General features: G+C 46.9%; 1 protein-coding gene across 10 annotated transcripts in view; it reads right to left on the bottom strand.

Moving 5' to 3' along the window:
* Positions 1 to 419: 419 nt before the first annotated feature.
* The window catches only part of LOC106595161 (histone deacetylase 9-B), a 96,464-nt gene continuing 76,118 nt past the window's right edge, over positions 420 to 20,765 (bottom strand). For 7 of the 10 annotated variants that reach the window (XM_045697269.1, XM_045697257.1, XM_045697251.1 and 4 more), the window contains 6 exons: positions 15,018 to 15,158; positions 13,990 to 14,105; positions 11,792 to 11,917; positions 9,452 to 9,638; positions 8,918 to 9,135; positions 420 to 3,043 (listed from right to left, as the gene is read on the bottom strand). In XM_045697269.1, the coding sequence (XP_045553225.1) occupies positions 2,669 to 3,043; positions 8,918 to 9,135; positions 9,452 to 9,638; positions 11,792 to 11,917; positions 13,990 to 14,105; positions 15,018 to 15,158 (1,163 nt within the window). In that variant the 3' untranslated portion in view covers positions 420 to 2,668. The remainder of the gene's footprint in view (positions 3,044 to 8,917; positions 9,136 to 9,451; positions 9,639 to 11,791; positions 11,918 to 13,989; positions 14,106 to 15,017; positions 15,159 to 20,765) is intronic. The other 3 variants (XM_045697258.1, XM_045697253.1, XM_045697250.1) reach the window with 1 other exon arrangement.

Here is a 20,765-nt window from a genome sequence, read left to right as displayed (position 1 = left end):
GGGTGTGAAATTGCTTGAGCTCAGTTTAAGTCTCAGTGCAAGTCATACATATCACGCTCTCCTAGCCTAGCCTCACCTTGTCTTGACTGCTGTAATGCTGCCGCTAGGAGCCTCTCCGCTCACATTAAAGAGCTGCTTAGAAAGCCCCTTAAGCTCTCCTTTAAAGGGTTACACAGATCCCAGAGAAATGAGGAGCTGGCCTGTGTTTAGTGGGTTATGTGACTGAGTGTGGGAAAGTGGGCTAATGGTTTAGTTTAGGGGGAGACATCTGAGATGTACAATAACATGAACACAGTCTTGTGTTGGGTCTTGAATGTGAAAAATGAAAATCTATGTCCCAAAATAAGGCTATGGGAAGTTGGAAGTATAGACTTAAGCTGTATGACATGTTAGAAACATCATCTACAAAGACCAGAAAGTTGCACAGTAGGGGAATGAACTTTATTTTATAAAAGAAAGGTTTGTAGCACAAGGCAGAAAAAAAAGAGAACAAACGCAAACAGCTATGAACAGAATCCAGGGACCCCCCACGGGTAGAGAAGGGGCCCCGTTACAGCCCAATCAAAGAAGCAAGGGAACAAGACTGACATTGTTCCGATTGAAAGTGATTTTTACACTAGAAACATTAGAATGGGTTGAGCTAAATGTACAGTATGAGTCAGACAGGCAGACAGACAGACTGACAGACATAGTTTATGTCTTTCACAGGAACCCAAACACAGAACCCCATACTAACATTTTATACATTGACAAGACAAACGAAACAGGAAAAAAAAGTTACAGCTTTGCAATACATTGATTGACCACTTTAAGTCGACATGTTGCATGGGGCAATTTCAAGAGGAAGTCAGGGTTGGGGGTTGAGGAGAAGGAGAGAGGTCCCATCTTGTTTTTTATTTTATTGAAGTAACATCAAACCTGCGTGTGGAGGTAAGCATGTCACTGGGGAGTATGAAGGAAGCGATTCCCTTTAAAAAAGGGTCTCCCTTAACCATATCCCCAGTCGCTTTGTAATTCGCCTTGACAGTAAATCAATTCTCAAGCCTGGCCCCTTGGACTCCTACAACCCTGGGTCCTCCTCTCCCCTAACATTCCTGCACACATGAATCATTCCGACTCCTGGCTTCTAGAAGGCATTTCCTGCCCGCCCTCTACTCTCTCCTCTCCTTCTCCTTCTCCCTCTCTCTCTCTCTCTCTCTCTCTCTCTCTCTCTCTCTCTCTCTCTCTCCCTCTACTTTTCTCTCTCTCTGTCTCTCTTTCTCTCCTTCTCCCTCTTTCTCTCTCTCTCTCTTTCTCTCCTTCTCTCTCTCTCTCTCTCTCTCTCCCTCTCTCGTTATTTCTCTTCTTCTATTTCTCGCTCTCTCACTTTCTCCCTCTCCTTCTCTCTCTCTCAATCTCTCTCTCTCTCGCTCCCTCTTTCTCTCCCTCTCTTTCTCTCTCCTTCTCTCTGTTAGTGATTCCTCTGCTGAAAGTTGTGCAGGAACCTGGCTGAGCTTGATTTGGACCCTGAAGGGAGGAGGAGGAGGAGGAAGAGGAGGATGATGAGGATTAGGATGATATGGCATCTCAACACAGGACCGTGGCAAACCAGGATGATTTTGTTGTTTTGTTCTTGCTATATTCCCTATATAGCACAGAACTTTTAACCTGAGGCCTATGGGATGCCCATTTGAGAAGCAGACCTGGTCCTATGGTCTGATGGAGCTGACTGCCTGCACCATCCATCCATCCATCCATCCATTTATCCATCCATTTATCCATCCATCCATCCATCCATCCATCCATCCATCCATCCATCCATCCATCCATCCATCCATCCATCCATCCATCCACTGATTTAGCATTTGCTCCTCCACTCTGCAGTACTGTACATCAATAAACAGTCTCATTCCCAGTGTAAGCTGGCTGTAGTCAGTGCTAAGGGTGGGTTGTGTTGTGTTAAGGTTGAACAATACATTCTCTCTCATACAGACATGAGCATGCTTCCTTATTTTCATGTCATTTTCAGAGACCACTGAACACAGAACATCACAGCTTTTTGGAGAATGACGGAGAATATGACGTTTTACTTTTTCTTTTTGAATAAAACAACAACAGTCAGCAAGTCAAAGTTGAAGTGAATTGATGACATAAATGTTACACTATGGGAACATAAAATGGCATTCATAAACTGTACAACGGTAAAACTTTCCCTCCCTTCTAGAATATTCTCTTACGCTAAATCTACTGTATACATACATATTACATTATGTCAATTGAGCAGAACCTGAAAACAATCAAAGCAGTTCCTTAGAAGTAAAAAAAGAAGGAGCATTCTTCTAGTAAATCTTCTCTTCATGTTATATACAGCACGGTGAAACATACTTTACATTACAGATCACTTCACAAAGTTCACAAACAGAGAGTCAGTCTGGTGGGGGTTTGGGGTGCGGCTGCACTTCACTGAGACAGCGTCACATCTCAGGGCAGGGAGAGGATTGCCTGGGGAGTCCTAGTTGGCTCTGTGTGTGTGTTGGCTGCAGTGTGTGTGTGTGTGTGTGTGTGTGTGTGTGTGTGTGTGTGTGTGTGTGTGTGTGTGTGTGTGTGTGTGTGTGTGTGTGTGTGTGTGTGTGTACGTATGCGTCTCTGAATGTCGCAGTGTGTGATCTCCTTCATCTTCTGCCCCCTCTCAGATCATAGCTCTTATCACCAGCTGACCTTTAACCTGGTGGAGTGAGGCACTCTGCTCCGCCGCTAGGTTCTGATTGGACAGGGACTCGTCCTCGCTGTCGATTGGCTCCTCTTTGACCTTTATGACCCCCAGGCGGTGGTGGGCCTCTACGATGGAGGACAGCTCCCCGAGAGAGCTGTTGCTGCCACTGCTGCTGCTGGAACGAAGGGTGTGTTTCTGGATCACGCCACCAGGGGGCATCCTGTCCTCCTGCATGTCCATCCTCTCATCCTCCATCCTCCGGGTGTTGTCCTCCTCTTCCTCTGACTCCTGCAGGTGTGGGTTGACCAGGGAGCTGGGCTGACGGAGTTGCTCAATGGACTTGGACAGCAGCTGCAGAGAGGTACAGCATCAGACGTAATTTAGTTATAATGCTCAACAGACTCATTATTATGAGATTATTATTTATTATAATCTCATTAATATGAGATTCATTATTATTTCACAATTCATCTTTACGTTGTATTATGAGTTTGACCTAGCCAGTAGAGAGGAGGGTGTTCTGTGCAAAGCAGCACAAGTCAAATTCATCCAACATAACACTACATTTCCGCATAAATAAGGCTACACCGAGAATGCAGTCACTGGTGCTGGCTCCTTAAGAGCATGTCTCAGACAGTACTATGAGGTGCTGCTACGGGTTTCATGTCTCAACATCTAGTCAAGCTTTATTTGTTAGACAACAGAAACTGGAGCAATCACTTAAACACCTTAACCCTTGACAGCTGGTAAGATAGCACAAACACTTTGGCTTAAGAACGTAGGCCTGGTATAAATATCTCTCCGGCAGAGAATTAGCCTCTTTATCTTGGTATTAGTCAACGCTTTTTATACCTCCCTCTAAAATCTTCTCTAAGCTCTTGTAAATGTCCATTAGTGATTAGTGGCCCCTATTCTTGCAGGTAAAACCTTACAAAATACCAAGCTTGCAAAACAATCCTGCGCCATTGTGCTACTGTTATTCCTACCATTACTGGTGCTGCTACTGCTACCAATACTACTACTACTGCTGCTGCTGCTACTGTTACCACTACCGCTAATGCTAACTCTACTGCTGCTGTTACCACTACCGCTAATGCTAACGCTATTGCAGCTACCGTTACCACTACCGCTAAATGTTAACGCTTACTGCTACTGCTGCTTCTGTTACTGTTACCACTACAACTAACGCTTCTGTTACTACTGCTGTTGCTACTGCTACCACTACCACTACTGCTACTACTGCTACTGTTACCACTACCGCTACTACTGCTACTGTTACCACTACCGCTACTACCACTACCACTGCAGCTACTACTGCTACTGTTACCACTACCGCTACTACTGCTACTGTTACCACTACCGCTACTACTGCTACTGTTACCACTACCACTAGTACTGCTACTGTTACCACTACCGCTAACGCTACTGCTACTACTGTTGCTGCTACTACTACCACTACCGCTACTGCTGCTACTGTTACTGTTACCGCTACCGCTACTACTGCTACTGTTACCACTACCGCTACTACTGCTACTACGCTACTGTTACTACTGCTGCTGCTACCACTACCGCTACTACTGTTACCACTACCACTACTACTGCTACTGTTACAACTACCACTACCATTACCGCTACTACTGCTACCACTACCACTACTACCGCTACTATTGCTGCTGCTACTGTTACCACTACCACTACCGCTACTGTTACCACTACCACTACCACTACCGCTACTACTCCTACTGCTACTACTACCACTATTGCTGCTGCTACTGTTACAACTACCACTACCATTACCGCTACTACTGCTACCACTACCACCACTACTACCGCTACTATTGCTGCTGCTACTGTTACCACTACCACTACCGCTACTTTTGCTGCTGCTACTGTTGCCACTACCACTACCGCTACAACTGCTGCTGCTACTGCTACAGCTACTGTTACCACTACCCGCTACTGTTACCACTACCACTACCACCACCGCTACTGTTACCTCTACCACTACCACTACCACTACCGCTACTGTTACCACTACCACTACCACTACCGCTACTGTTACCACTACCACTACCACTACCGCTACTACTGCTACTGCTACCACTACTTCCACTACTATTGCTGCTGCTACTGTTACCACTACCACTACCGCTACTTTTGCTGCTGCTACAGTTACCACTACCACTACCGCTACTATTGCTACTGTTACTGTTACCGCTACCGCTACTACTGCTACTGTTACCACTACCGCTACTACTGCTACTACGCTACTGTTACTACTGCTGCTGCTACCACTACCGCTACTACTGTTACCACTACCACTACTACTGCTACTGTTACAACTACCACTACCATTACCGCTACTACTGCTACCACTACCACTACTACCGCTACTATTGCTGCTGCTACTGTTACCACTACCACTACCGCTACTGTTACCACTACCACTACCACTACCGCTACTACTCCTACTGCTACTACTACCACTATTGCTGCTGCTACTGTTACAACTACCACTACCATTACCGCTACTACTGCTACCACTACCACCACTACTACCGCTACTATTGCTGCTGCTACTGTTACCACTACCACTACCGCTACTTTTGCTGCTGCTACTGTTGCCACTACCACTACCGCTACAACTGCTGCTGCTACTGCTACAGCTACTGTTACCACTACCACTACCACTACCACTACCACTACCGCTACTGTTACCTCTACCACTACCACTACCACTACCGCTACTGTTACCACTACCACTACCACTACCGCTACTGTTACCACTACCACTACCACTACCGCTACTACTGCTACTGCTACCACTACTTCCACTACTATTGCTGCTGCTACTGTTACCACTACCACTACCGCTACTTTTGCTGCTGCTACAGTTACCACTACCACTACCGCTACTATTGCTGCTGCTACTGTTACCACTACCACTACCACTACTATTGCTGCTGCTACTGTTACCACTACCACTACCGCTACAACTGCTGCTGCTACTGCTACCACTACTACTATTGCTGCTGTTACCACTACCACTACCGCTACTATTGCTGCTGCTACTGTTACCACTACCACTACCGCTACTGCTACTGTTACCACTACCACTACCGCTACAACTGCTGCTGCTACTGCTACCACTACTACTACTGCTACTGCTACCACTACCACTACTACTATTGCTGCTGCTACCACTACCACTACCGCTACTGTTACCACTACCACTACCACTACCGCTACTACTGCTACTGCTACCACTACTTCCACTACTATTGCTGCTGCTACTGTTACCACTACCACTGCTGCTACTGTTACCACTTCCGCTACCGCTGCTGCTACTGTTACCACTACCGCTACTGCTACTGTTACCACTACCGCTACTACTGCTACTGCTACCACTACCGCTACTACTGCTACTGCTACCACTACCACTACTACCACTACTATTGCTGCTGCTACTGTTACCACTACCACTACTATTGCTGCTGCTACTGTTACCAAAACCACTACCGCTACTGTTGCTGCTTCTACTGTTACCACTTCCGCCACCGCTGCTGCTACTGTTACCACTACCGGCTACCGCTGCTGCTACTGTTACCACTACCGCTACTGCTACTGTTACCATTACCGCTACTACTGCTACTGCTACCACTACCGCTACTACTACTACTGTTACCACTACCACTACCGCTACAACTGCTGCTGCTACTGCTACCACTACTACTATTGCTGCTGTTACCACTACCACTACCGCTACTATTGCTGCTGCTACTGTTACCACTACCACTACCGCTACTTTTGCTGCTGCTACAGTTACCACTACCACTACCGCTACTATTGTTGCTGCTACTGTTACCACTACCACTACCACTACTATTGCTGCTGCTACTGTTACCACTACCACTACCGCTACACGCTGCTGCTACTGCTACCACTACTACTATTGCTGCTGCTACCACTACCACTACCACTACTATTGCTGCTGCTACTGTTACCACTACCACTACCGCTACTTTTGCTGCTGCTACAGTTACCACTACCACTACCGCTACTATTGTTGCTGCTACTGTTACCACTACCACTACCACTACTATTGCTGCTGCTACTGTTACCACTACCACTACCGCTACAACTGCTGCTGCTACTGCTACCACTACTACTATTGCTGCTGCTACCACTACCACTACCGCTACTATTGCTGCTGCTACTGTTACCACTACCACTACCGCTACTGCTACTGTTACCACTACCACTACCGCTTCTACTGCTACTGCTACCACTACCACTACTACCACTACTATTGCTGCTGCTACTGTTACCACTTCCGCTACCGCTGCTGCTACTGTTACCACTTCCGCTACCGCTGCTGCTACTGTTACCACTACCGCTACTGCTACTGTTACCACTACCGCTACTACTGCTACTGCTACCACTACCGCTACTACTGCTACTGCTACCACTACCACTACTACCACTACTATTGCTGCTGCTACTGTTACCAAAACCACTACCGCTACTGTTGCTGCTTCTACTGTTACCACTACCGCTACTGTTGCTACTGCTACTGTTACCACTACCACTACCGCTACTGTTACCACTACCGATACTATTGCTGCTGCTACTGTTACCACTACCACTACCGCTACTTTTGCTGCTGCTACTGTTACCAAAACCACTACCGCTACTGTTGCTACTGCTACTGTTACCACTACCGCTACTATTGCTGCTGCTACTGTTACCACTACCACTACCGCTACAACTGGTGCTGCTACTGCTACATCTACTGTTACCACTACCACTACCGCTACTGCTGCTAATTCAACCACTACCACTACTGCCGCTACTATTGCTGCTGCTACTGTTACCACTACCACTACCGCTACTATTGCTACAGCTACTGTTACCACTACCACTACCGCTACTGCTACCCTTTGCTACTGCTACTACAGTACAACTACTATTGCTACTGCTACTTCTACCCCTGCTGTTGCTACCTCTACTGCTACTACTACTACTGTTACTGCTACTGCTGTAAATTAATTGGGCCAATTGCTAAGATCTTTCTAAATAAACGCAGAACTCATCTCTGATTAGTGGACATTTATAACCTCCTCTTAGTGAGAGAGGTGCTTTAGTCTAAAGGATCTACTGTTATTGACCTGAGTGCTCACATCAGGGGTGATACGGTAGCTAGGGTTATTTGTTGAGATAACCATCCAATACCCCTTCCTCCAGTCAATCAAATGCACCTTCAAGCTCAAGGAATGCTTGTGCATAGCTACAAATAACGCAAAACCTATTTTGAGTCACTGCATTCTTTTTGTTGTATATTGATTAAGAGGGAATAGAATCAGAACTAAGGAAGTGTTTTAAACAGCTTATGGCATCATTGGGAAGTTTGACTGGGGAGACTTAAACTGTGTAGTTAGGGGACTTTTGAAGCCCTTCCTTGTTAGTTTTAAGTGAGAGTTGCACATCTTGTTGCTCTCAGATTCCCATGGCTGTTTGAGGGCTTGTGCATTGGGACAGATCAGTGTGAAAGCAACACAATGCTGCCTTTCACTGTGTCTCTCTGGCTGTCTCTCTGTATGTCCGCCACCTCAACCACTCACTTCCCGTGGCTGAATAATTGCACTCTGCCAATGGCGAGGTCACCACAGCCTGCTCACAGAAACACAAATATTGCCACAGAGGAACAAAAGCGTGTATTCTGGGGGCTTTTTTCATTTGAACTTGGCTGAATTGAATTTCACAGGGTTTGCATGCGAATGCCACTGATGCCTTAAGCTATGATAACAGAATTAGTGCTATGGGAAGCATTTCTTCCCCTATTTGAAGTCAGGCTCAACTTGTTTACTTAGCAGAAATAGCACAGGGAGGCTGAGCCGGGTGGAAGGGCTCTGTAAACACAAAGCAGTTACCACAGACAGTTTGATAAGGCTAAATATAGCCTCAGAATTTGGGTGTATAAACCGCTTAAATTAAAATCCCCACTGGGCACACACTTGGTGATTTTAATGTATAGGTTGCATGTATTATTTACAGGCGATATGGGGTCCAATTACTCTCCGGGGATTTTAGTGTACAGCAAAAGTACAGTAAAGGTCAGTTAGCTGATTGATGTGGATGAGTTTAGTTTTTTACATCATAATGAATGGACAGGGGGACCTGATCCTAGATACACACTCCTACTCTGCTGCTGGTACTGTTTGTTACCTTATTGATGTGGATCTGCTGCTGGTACTGTTTCTGCTTCTCCAGGAAGTGCTGGTGTTGCTGCTGGATGACCAGCTGAGCCAGGGTGCTCTGGGGCAGAGGGGCTGACTGGGTCCGGTTCAGGGGCCGGTGCTTGGGTAGCTTGGGTCTGCTGTTGGAGGAGGGCCTGTCCTTCATGGCCAGAGGGGAGTGGGGGTGGGCGGGCATGGAGCCTTGACCTGGAGGGGCAAGATGGCGGCTCTAAGATTCTACATTCTAAATCTACAGTAATTCCAACTCATTTAAATCATGATCATCATGACCACTTCTTCAACTAATTATAAGCAATGTTTAATAATTCAAATTCTCTCCCATTCAAAGTGGTGTAATTCTATTGCCCAGTAACCTGGTCAGATTGTAGTCTTGGACTGAAAAGTTCCACTGTGATTTTCCATTGAGTATGCTTTTTAGTCCAGGACTAGGCTTAATCAATGTCTGGGAAACGGGCCCTACATCTAGGTTGAAGTCTGTCTCAGTGTAAGGATAAGAACTCACCAGAGGAGGAGAGGATCTTCTGCCGTCTTATCTGTTCCTTCTGAAGGAGGTGTTGGAGCAGGGCCTGATGGCTGGGGGACACCTTGGTCTCCATGGAGGTCACCGTGGGCATGGGCACAGGCCCCAGGAGCTGCCCTGGTAGACCATGTCTGACCTCCCCAGTCTTCTCCTTCAGCCCGATGGCAGCCTGAGAGAACACAGAGACACACAGAGCAGGGGCTTAGAAATACAACTGAGGACTAAAGTTCTCACAATATAATGGTGCTTCTCTACATTCTATTAAGTTTCCATTCCAAAAAAACTGAGAAGAGTTGTCATTTAGTGTAGTCAGTTTTTTTTTCTTCAGTTTTTTTTCTGCATTATTGGCCAGAAACACTTGGTATAATGTTGTTTTCGACAATCACCTCTTCAAATGGTTACACTCTTTCTATCCAGCTGATGTACCAGACAGGTCTCAATGTAAGGAATGTGTCAGGGAGCTAAAAGTGATGTATCATGCACTGCTTTGGCCCTTATCTGGACTGGAGCTAGCTGTACTTGACCGAGCAGGGGGCCGCTGGGACGTTTTAAAAAGCTGTGATTAATGAGGTCATATAGAGAGAGATAAGAGGAGACCTGACAACAGACTCTTAACAACAATATTTATCTAAGGGGAATAAAATAATCTGGGGTTAAAGGTCGTTGCCCTGCTGCCATATGTATAATCCTGACAGCCACTGATGCTAAAGTCTTTCAACAGCCAGACAAGGCAGAGAACATCTCTCAAACTACACTTCCCTTTGTTTTTCAGTGAAAACCTGACTTTGTTATCTAAGAGTCTATTGTTGGGAAAAACCTTTTTTGAACCACCTGGCTATGTATTACAAAAGTGGTTCAATTGAAAGCGTTACAGAATGTTGTTCTACAAATTAAAGACTAGTTGATAGCTATCTACGTAACAAATGAGAAATCCTCTCTCTAATGGCCTGTGTTTGTGAGAAGGTGTAAAAGCTAGCCAGCTAGCTAACCAGGATCAGGTCAAGGGTGGCTGGTTGTACTAGCTAGCCAGGATCAGGTCATGGTGAATGGTTGTACTAGCTAGCCAGGATCAGGTCATGGTGGCTGGTTGTACTAGCTAGCCAGGATCAGGTCATGGTGGCTGGTTGTACTAGCTAGCCAGGATCAGGTCATGGTGGCTGGTTGTACTAGCTAGCCAGGACCAGGTCATGTTGGCTGGTTGTACTGGCTAACCAGGATCAGGGCATGGTGGCTGGTTGTACTGGCTAACCAGGATCAGGTCATGGGTGGCTGGTTGTACTGGCTAACCAGGATCAGGTCATGGTGGCTGGTTGTACTAGCTAACCAGGATCAGGTCATGGTGGCTGGTTGTACTAGCTAACCAGGACCAGGTCATGGTGGCTGGTTGTACTAGCTAACCAGGATCAGGTCATGGTGGCTGGTTGTACTAGCTAACCAGGACCAGGTCATGGTGGCTGGTTGTACTGGCTAACCAGGATCAGGTCATGGTGGCTGGTTGTACTAGCTAACCAGGATCAGGTCATGGTTGCTGGTTGTACTAGCTAACCAGGATCAGGTCATGGGTGGCTGGTTGTACTGGCTAACCAGGATCAGGGCATGGTGGCTGGTTGTACTAGCTAACCAGGATCAGGTCATGGTGGCTGGTTGTACTGGCTAACCAGGACCAGGTCATGGTGGCTGGTTGTACTGGCTAAGCAGGATCAGGTCATGGTGGCTGGTTGTACTAGCTAGCCAGGACCAGGTCATGGTGGCTGGTTGTACTAGCTAACCAGGATCAGGTCATGGTGGCTGGTTGTACTGGCTAACCAGGACCAGGTCATGGTGGCTGGTTGTACTGGCTAACCAGGATTAGGTCATGGTTGCTGATTGTACTAGCTAGCCAGGATCAGGTCAAGGGTGGCTGGTTGTACTGGCTAACCAGGATCAGGGCATGGTGGCTGGTTGTACTAGCTAACCAGGATCAGGTCATGGTGGCTGGTTGTACTGGCTAACCAGGACCAGGTCATGGTGGCTGGTTGTACTAGCTAAGCAGGATCAGGTCATGGTGGCTGGTTGTACTAGCTGACCAGGATCAGGTCATGGTTGCTGATTGTACTAGCTAGCCAGGATCAGGTTATGGTAGCTGGTTGTACTGGCTAAGCAGGATCAGGTCATGGTGGCTGGTTGTACTAGCTGACCAGGATCAGGTCATGGTTGCTGATTGTACTAGCTAGCCAGGATCAGGTCAAGGGTGGCTGGTTGTACTGGCTAGCCAGGATCAGGGCATGGTGGCTGGTTGTACTTGCTAACCAGGATCAGGTCATGGTGGCTGGTGGTACTCACGCTGATCTGGGAGGAGGTGGCAGAGAGGCCCAGGGTGATGTTGGGTAAGGAGGGAGACGTGTATAAGCTCAGAAGGTTGGACATGGAGCCCTCTGGACGAAATAACCTAGGCTGTGATGGCCAGCGCTGAAATGACAGGAAAGAGAGGGAGGGAGAGATAGAGAGAGAAAGAGAGATAGATAGAGAGAGAGATTTAGAAAATTGGACTATGGAACATTTGAAAGAGCAACAAGAGCACTGTAATAAACTTTAATGCACTAAGACGGATGACGTTCTGGCTCCCTGCAGAAAGAAATGCGCTTTTACTGACGGATGATAAAAATGAGCGCCACTTAAAAGTGTGTCATCAAATAGTAGGATATTGTGAAGACAACATGATCAGGTATCGTTTAGCATCACCCATCCCCCCCATCCCCCCCATCCACCACAAATCTACCCTTCTCTTCGAAAGATCCCTGTACCCCGTCCCTGGTCCTCCCATCCTCCAGCCCCAGGCCTCACCCTCCTCAGGCTACTCTCTCTCCCAGAGAACATCAGTGTAGCTGGGGCATGCTTCCTGTACCCAGCAGGGCCAGCAGAGCAGCCTAGCAGCATGGGGTTCTGGAAGGGCCGTGTTTATCCTTCCAACCCCCTCTAGTATTCAGTGACCTGAACAGGGATATCCGGCCTGTATTCCACCCCAGGGACCCGTTCCCTCTGAAAAAGGATACCTAATGTAACGGTGCACAAACACGACTTGCTTTTCCAACAGGCATGAGGCCCTCGGTTAGCCCCCGCCAGTTAGCCCCCACTAACAGTCCCGCCACAGTACGTTTCATGAGAGAAAGAGTCTCAGCTTTGGGCTGATACAATAGCAATCCTGTGTGTTTATGTTGTTAGCATGTGGGTGGGTGTCTTTGGCTACCAGCGCCTGGGATATCAATTAAGCTCCACGGTTCCCCCCCCCTACCCCCCTCCACCCCAATGGCAGGCCTGTTACTCCCCTCTCAATGTCACTGGAGGTCCCTGAAAGAGTAAACATCGCTGGTTAAAGAAAACACAGCTGCTCTGTTAAAGATGGTTCAGAGATGTATCCTATCTGCCACCCGCTAGAATGCAGTGTTTTGTGAGGCTGGGGTCCTAGGAGAGCCCCTGCCCCGGCTAGTTACTGAGTCATGAATCTATTGGGGAAGCCTCAGAAGGAAGGGAACAACTCACAGGGCTTGGGTCAGACAGCTCAGTGACAGATATACTATGACACGCCAACAGAACGCTTAGCTTGGATTCTTTTAGACTGCTTTTGGAATCTTTTTTTGTTGTTGAATATTTGGATTGTCTTTTAGCGTAGAGTAGCTAAATAGCTTGCACGATACGTGTTGAGCAAGGGAAAAATTCAAGGTATGAAAATTGTGAATCGAGATACTGGATGAGACATTTTTTACCACAAAACCACAGGGAAACACACAGGGATCCAAGATGCTTTCTGCTCTGAGAATTTATAGAGATTGAATTGCAACGAAAATATTGCTGCCAATAATGCCTCACCATAAGAGTTCATGCCATGGATATGCAAATGCTTTGCATTTCACCCTTTATGAAAAATCAAATAAGACATAAGAAGAAAAAGGAAAATAAATAGTAAGTAGAAAGAAAAAGGTAAAGCAGGTGTGTATTACGTATGTAGACATTATGGGAGAGCTGTGTCTCTTTACTGTCAGTGTGGGGAGTCATTTCTACTGGACTGTGACAGACTGAACGGTTAGAGACAGACGGCAGGGACAACTGGCTGTTTTCATAGCTGCACACACACACACACACACACACACACACACACACACACACACACACACACACACACACACACACACACACACACACACACACACACACACACACACACACACACACACACACACACACACACACACACACACACACACACACACACACACAGACAGACAGACACCCCGTGTGAGACATGACTTAAGAAGTTAGATTTTTACCATTCAGATTATTTATCTTGAACCCACTTGAATCGATTAAAAGTCACTGTAGTGTGTAGAGGATAAATACGAGCGGTCTGGCTACTGTCCTTTAGCTTTTGCTTTGGTTGCTCTTTGGGGTTTAGGCCGGGTCACTGGGATGCACTTTGTGACAACTGCTGATGTACAAAGGGCTTTATAAAATAAAATGGATTGATTGATGGTCTGGGTCTGTACCTCGGTTTTTGTGGTGGTGGGGAGAGAGGAGGGCCCGTTCTCGGCCCCCAGGGCGCTGGAGGCTCCGATGGGAGAGCTGGGTCCTGAGCCTGGAGCACTGTTAGTGGCTGTAGAGTCTGTGAAGTGGACAGAGATAACGTTAGTGGCTGTAGAGTCTGTGAAGAGGACAGAGATAATGTTAGTGGCTGTAGAGTCTGTGAAGATAGGACAGAGATAATGTTAGTGGCTGTAGAGTCTGTGAAGTGGACAGAGATAATGTTAGTGGCTGTAGAGTCTGTGAAGAGGACAGAGATAATGTTAGTGGCTGTAGAGTCTGTGAAGCGGACAGAGATAATGTTAGTGGCTGTTGAGTTTGTGAAGAGGACAGAGATAATGTTAGTGGCTGTAGAGTCTGTGAAGGGGACAGAGATAATGTTAGTGGCTGTAGAGTCTGTGAAGAGGACATAGACAATGTTAGTGGCTGTTGAGTTTGTGAAGAGGACAGAGATAATGTTAGTGGCTGTAGAGTCTGTGAAGGGGACAGAGATAATGTTAGTGGCTGTAGAGTCTGTGAAGGGGACAGAGATAATGTTAGTGACTGTAGAGTCTGTGAAGTGGACAGAGATAATGTTAGTAGCTGTAGAGTCTGTGAAGAGGACAGAGATAATGTTAGTGGCTGTAGAGTCTGTGAAGAGGACAGAGATAATGTTAGTGGCTGTAGAGTCTGTGAAGAGGACAGAGATAATGTTAGTGACTATAGAGTCTGTGAAGCGGACAGAGACAATGTTAGTGGCTGTTGAGTTTGTGAAGGGGACAGAGATAGAGATTGTTATTGGCTATAGAGAGGACAGAAAATAGACATAAAGGACCGACAGGGAAACAAGCTCCTAACACCATAATGTGTCCTTTGGCTGCACTATCACAGCTGTCTCTGTCAATACAGAGTTATTCCACAGCAGAACTGCTACCATATGTGTTGGCAAAAGTCATCTTTTTAATTAGAACATTTGTATAAAACGGTGGATCGGGTGGATCAATCAACAACATACAAGTTGTACCCATCATTTCTAGGGCCCTCTTCTTGTAGGGGGTCATGACGTTGCTGTCTTTCCTCTTCAGCAGTGGACTACTCCTCCTCTCTGCTACCTTCTGCTTCAGTCTAGACTTCACCTTCAGGTTGGGCTCTGAGGCTGGAGGAGGAGAGAGAGAGAGAGAGAGAGAGGAAGAGAGGGAGAGAGAGAGAGAGAGAGAGAGAGATAGAGAGGGGGAGAGAGAGAGGGAGAGAGTGAGTGAGTGAGTGAGTGAGTGAGTGAGTGAGTGAGTGAGTGAGTGAGTGAGTGAGTGAGTGAGTGAGTGAGAGTGAGTGAGTGAGTGAGAGAGAGAGAGAGAGAGAGAGAGAGAGAAGACAGCCACCAATCAGCTTGAGTTCCCTCAAAGAAATGTTTACCAGTGGGAGGTACTGTAGCTCACGCCTGGCAGGATTCCAAAGATGGTTTTGATATATTGTAGACCCAACCAGGACAGAATGACACATACCCTCCGTATCTTTAAACACAATCGTAAACATGAGGAACAACTCAGCAAGGTCAGAAAAGTGGTCCTGTCAAAGTTTTAATACATTTAAACCTGGAAGAAGAAGTATAGACACAGTTCTGGTGGTTTCTCTTCAACAAAATGACACCATTTCATTTCAGAGAGAACATTCTCAGCTGTTTGAGGAGATGCAATGAGTTAAGATTGGGCCCATTTCCACCTCATCTGGTCTAAATTAGGTTGAGCAACACACAGGGTCTCTCTAAGTGAAGTGGTGGCTACCTGCTGCCCTGGTGACCACAGCCTGATACAGTAGCAGCAGTTAAACTAACACAAAAACATGGCAGATGTTTCAGCTACGTTCCTCACACCATCCCCACACTCCTAATGCAAACCAGAGATACCACCCCAAACACACACACACACACACACACACACACACACACACACACACACACACACACACACACACACACACACACACACACACACACACACACACACACACACACACACACACACACACACACACACACCTCCCAAGTCACTGGACAAACACGTCCCAGGCTAAACGAATCCAGACCCACTTTTAAATGAAGTCCTAATGGACAGCCTCTGTTTGACAGAAATATGAAGAAAGTCAAGTAGAGAAGTTGAGAGAGTGACTACTGGACTGCTACCAAGGAGTAGGCAACATGGACAAATAACATGTAACCAAGCCAAATGATCAGCTCCTACTATTTTATTTAACCAGGTAGGCCAGTTGAGAACAAGTTCTCATTTACAACTGCGACCTTTTGTGACAAAAACAACAACACAGAGTTACACATAAACAAATGTACAGTCAAAAACACAAAAGAAAAGAAAAATAGAAAAATGTATGTACTGTGTGTGGAAATGTAGAAGAGTTGGGAGGTAGGCAATAAATAGGCCCTAGAGGCGAAAATAATTACAATTTAGCATTAATACTGGAGTGATAGATGTACAGATGATGATGTGCAAGTAGAGATACTGGGGTGCAAAAGAGCAAGAGGGTAAGTAATAATATGGGGATGAGGTAGTCGGGTCTGCTATTTACAGATTGGCTGTGTACAGGTATAGTGATCGGTAAGCTGCTCTGACAGCTGATGCTTAAAGTTAGAGAGGGAGATATAAGCGATATAAGTGATTTTTGCAATTCGTTCCAGTCATTGGCAGCAGAGAATTGGAAGGAAAGGCAGCCAAAGGAAGTGTTGGCTTTGGGGATGACCAATGAGATATACTTGCTGGAGCGCGTGCTGCGGGTGGGTGTTGCTATGGTGACCAGTGAGCTGAGATAAGGCGGGGCTTTACCTAGCAAAGACTTATAGATGACCTGGAGCCAGTGGGTTTGGCGACGGATATGTAGTGAGGGCCATCCAACGAGAGCGTACAGGTCGCAGTGGTGGGTAGTATATGGGGCTTTGGTGATAAAACAGATGGCACTGTGATAGCAAACTGGATGTAGTCTAAGTAGAGTGTTGGGGGTTATTTTGTAAATGACATCGCCAAAGTCAAGGATCAGTAGGATAGTCAGTTTTACGAGGGTATGTTTGGCAGCATGAGTGAAGGAGGCTTTGTTGCGAAATAGGAAGCCGATTCTAGATTTAATTTTGGATTGGAGATGCTTAATGTGAGTCTGGAAGGAGAGTTTACAGTCTAGCCAGACACCTAGGTATTTGTAGTTGTCCACATATTCTAAGTCAGAACCGTCCAGAGTAGTGATGCTGGACGGGCGGGCGGTGCGGGCAACGGTTGAAAAGCATGCATTTGGTTTTAATAGCTTTTAAGAGCAGTTGGAGGCCACGGAAGGAGTGTTGTATGGCGTTGAAGCTCGTTTGGAGGTTTGTTAGCACATTGTCCAAAGAAGGGCCAGATGTGTACAGAATGGTGTCGTCTGCGTAGAGGTGGATCAGAGAATCCCCAGCAGCAAGAGCAACATCTTTGATATATACAGAAATGTATTGGAAAAAAAACGTTCATATTTCAGTCAAATATCTATCTAGCATCACACAGTACAGACTGCAACTGAGTGTGTTGATATAATTAAGGGTTGTTGTTGTGTCTGAGTGTTGTTGAGGCGTGGCGGTGATGATGAGGATGATCCTGTCAAGCCCTGAGGAGACTGAGGAGTCAGTCAGTAGGCCAGCTCAGCCTAGCTCCAATTACACCCTATTGCCTATTTAGTGCACTAATTTTGACCAGAGCCCTATGGGCGCTAATAAGGAATACTGAGGGTGCTATTTGGGACACATCCATGGCTCAGCCAAGGCCCAGTCTCTCTCTCTCTCTCTCTCTTTCTCTCTCCAGCCCTGGAATCCCCGTCCACTCACACTTTAACACTACTGACATCCAGATTAACACAGAGGTCAACCTACTAGTGCTGTAGGAGGAGGATCCAGATCAACACAGAGGTCAACCTACTAGTGCTGTAGGAGGAGGATCCAGATCAACACACAGGTCAACCTACTAGTGCTGTAGGAGGAGGATCCAGATCAACACAGAGGTCAACCTACTAGTGCTGTAGGAGGAGGATCCAGATCAACACAGAGGTCAACCTACTAGTGTTGTAGGAGGAGGATCCAGATCAACACAGAGGTCAACCTACTAGTGCTGTAGGAGGAGGATCCAGATCAACACACAGGTCAACCTACTAGTGCTGTAGGAGGAGGATCCAGATCAACACAGAGGTCAACCTACTAGTGCTGTAGGAGGAGGATCCAGATCAACACAGAGGTCAACCTACTAGTGTTGTAGGAGGAGGATCCAGATCAACACAGAGGTCAACCTACTAGTGTTGTAGGAGGAGGATCCAGATCAACACACAGGTCAACCTACTAGTGCTGTAGGAGGAGGATCCAGATCAACACAGAGGTCAACCTACTAGTGCTGTAGGAGGAGGATCCAGATCAACACAGAGGTCAACCTACTAGTGCTGTAGGAGGAGGATCCAGATCAACACAGAGGTCAACCTACTAGTGCTGTAGGAGGAGGATCCAGATCAACACAGAGGTCAACCTACTAGTGTTGTAGGAGGAGGATCCAGATCAACACAGAGGTCAACCTACTAGTGCTGTAGGAGGAGAATCCAGATCAACACAGAGGTCAACCTACTAGTGCTGTAGGAGGAGGATCCAGATCAACACAGAGGTCAACCTACTAGTGCTGTAGGAGGAGGATCCAGATCAACACAGAGGTCAACCTACTAGTGCTGTAGGAGGAGGATCCAGATCAACACAGAGGTCAACCTACTAGGGCTGTAGGAGGAGGATCCAGATCAACACAGAGGTCAACCTACTAGTGCTGTAGGAGGAGGATCCAGATCAACACACAGGTCAACCTACTAGTGCTGTAGGAGGAGGATCCAGATCAACACAGAGGTCAACCTACTAGTGCTGTAGGAGGAGGATCCAGATCAACACAGAGGTCAACCTACTAGTGCTGTAGGAGGAGAATCCAGATCAACACAGAGGTCAACCTACTAGTGCTGTAGGAGGAGGATCCAGATCAACACAGAGGTCAACCTACTAGTGCTGTAGGAGGAGGATCCAGATCAACACAGAGGTCAACCTACTAGTGCTGTAGGAGAAGGATGGAGCACAAAGTTACATAAACGGCTATCTCAGTATTATACAAAAACTAAACACCATGTTGTTTAAATTATTTAGCCTTTCCTTGAGCTCAACTATTGAGAAGGGTTGTTTTTGTGATGCGACCATACGACGTGATGTTGCACAAGGGAGACGAGGGGAGGGGAGAACACGAGGGGGGGGGGTTAAGGGGGTGTTGACAGGGCCAGATGCTTCTATTTTGAGAGTCCTGTCAAATACAGCAGCACCAGCCCCTCTCTTTCCCTGTCCATCAGCCATCAGTCCTGCAAGCGAAGGGTACTGCAAGAGAGGAAGAGCGAGAGAGAGATAGATAGAAGGAGAGAAAGCGCTGCAGGGAGTCTTCATGAATCCGCTTCATGCCCCGCTGCCCTGATTGCTTTCTATTTTTACCACCGCTCCGCTTGCTGCCACCGAGCACCCGCATCCCAACCGCTCCGTCGCCACGGGAACGCCAGACAGCGGCGAGGTGGGAAACGGACAGACTTTGTCACCATGTTTGTGTCCAAAACGGCACCCTATTCCCTATATAGTGCACTACTGTATTTAAGGAATAGGGTACCATTTAGGACGCATCTCATTTGTCTCTGTGGAAGAACCAGTGGTAGCGTTACCTGCCTACGACACAACAGGAAGGGAAGCTGGCAGCAGACATCTCTAAGTAACACAGCTCTCACGTTGATACAAACACCTGGGCCACTTCATTGGTTAACTGGCAAAGTGCCCAGAACACATCACCCAACTAAAACAGGTAGCAATATGAATGAGCCACGATGTGTTTAACATGTCCATACATCAACCAGGTTATTACATTAGAAAGTCCTGGGTTGGAGGTTGGTGGAGGCTGAATGTGTGATGCCTGTCTCCACTACATCTCAATGTTAACTCTGCTGTCAGTGTGATGCCTGTCTCCACTACATCTCAATGTTATCTCTGCTGTCAGTGTGATGCCTGTCTCCACTACATCTCAATGTTAACTTGCTGTCAGTGTATGCCTGTCTCCACTACATCTCAATGTTAACTCTGCTGTCAGTGTGATGCCTGTCTCCACTACATCTCAATGTTAACTATGCTGTCAGTGTGATGCCTGTCTCCACTACATCTCAATGTTAACTCTGCTGTCAGTGTGATGCCTGTCTCCACTACATCTCAATGTTAACTCTGCTGTCAGTGTGATGCCGGTCTCCACTACATCTCAATGTTAACTCTGCTGTCAGTGTGATGCCTGTCTCCACTACATCCCAATGTTAACTCTGCTGTCAGTGTGATGCCTGTCTCCACTACATCTCAACGTTAACTCTGCTGTCAGTGTGATGCCTGTCTCCATTAGGCTGCTGGACCAAAACAAGGCCAGGTGGCTGGCTAGGGGGACTCTTAGGCTCTGTCCCAAATGGCACTCTATTCCCAATATAGTGCACTACTTTTGACCAGGCCCAGAGGGCCCATAGTGCACTATGTAGGGAAGAGGGTGCCATATAGCCTTACAGAAAGACTATATGCTGGGACACTGTGGTGGAATGCTGTTGGCTACAAGGCCTTACTTTTATACAAACCTGAACCATTCTGTACTGGCTCAGATATACAGCTGGCTCAGCTTGGCTCAACTATACAACTCGGCTCAGCTGGGTAAGCTATACA

The sequence above is a fragment of the Salmo salar genome, chromosome ssa02 (assembly GCF_905237065.1).
Source record: "Salmo salar chromosome ssa02, Ssal_v3.1, whole genome shotgun sequence".
NCBI classification, from domain to species: domain Eukaryota; kingdom Metazoa; phylum Chordata; class Actinopteri; order Salmoniformes; family Salmonidae; genus Salmo; species Salmo salar.
Note: the sequence above shows the minus strand (reverse complement) of the source record. Positions and strands in the feature narration are given on the sequence as shown.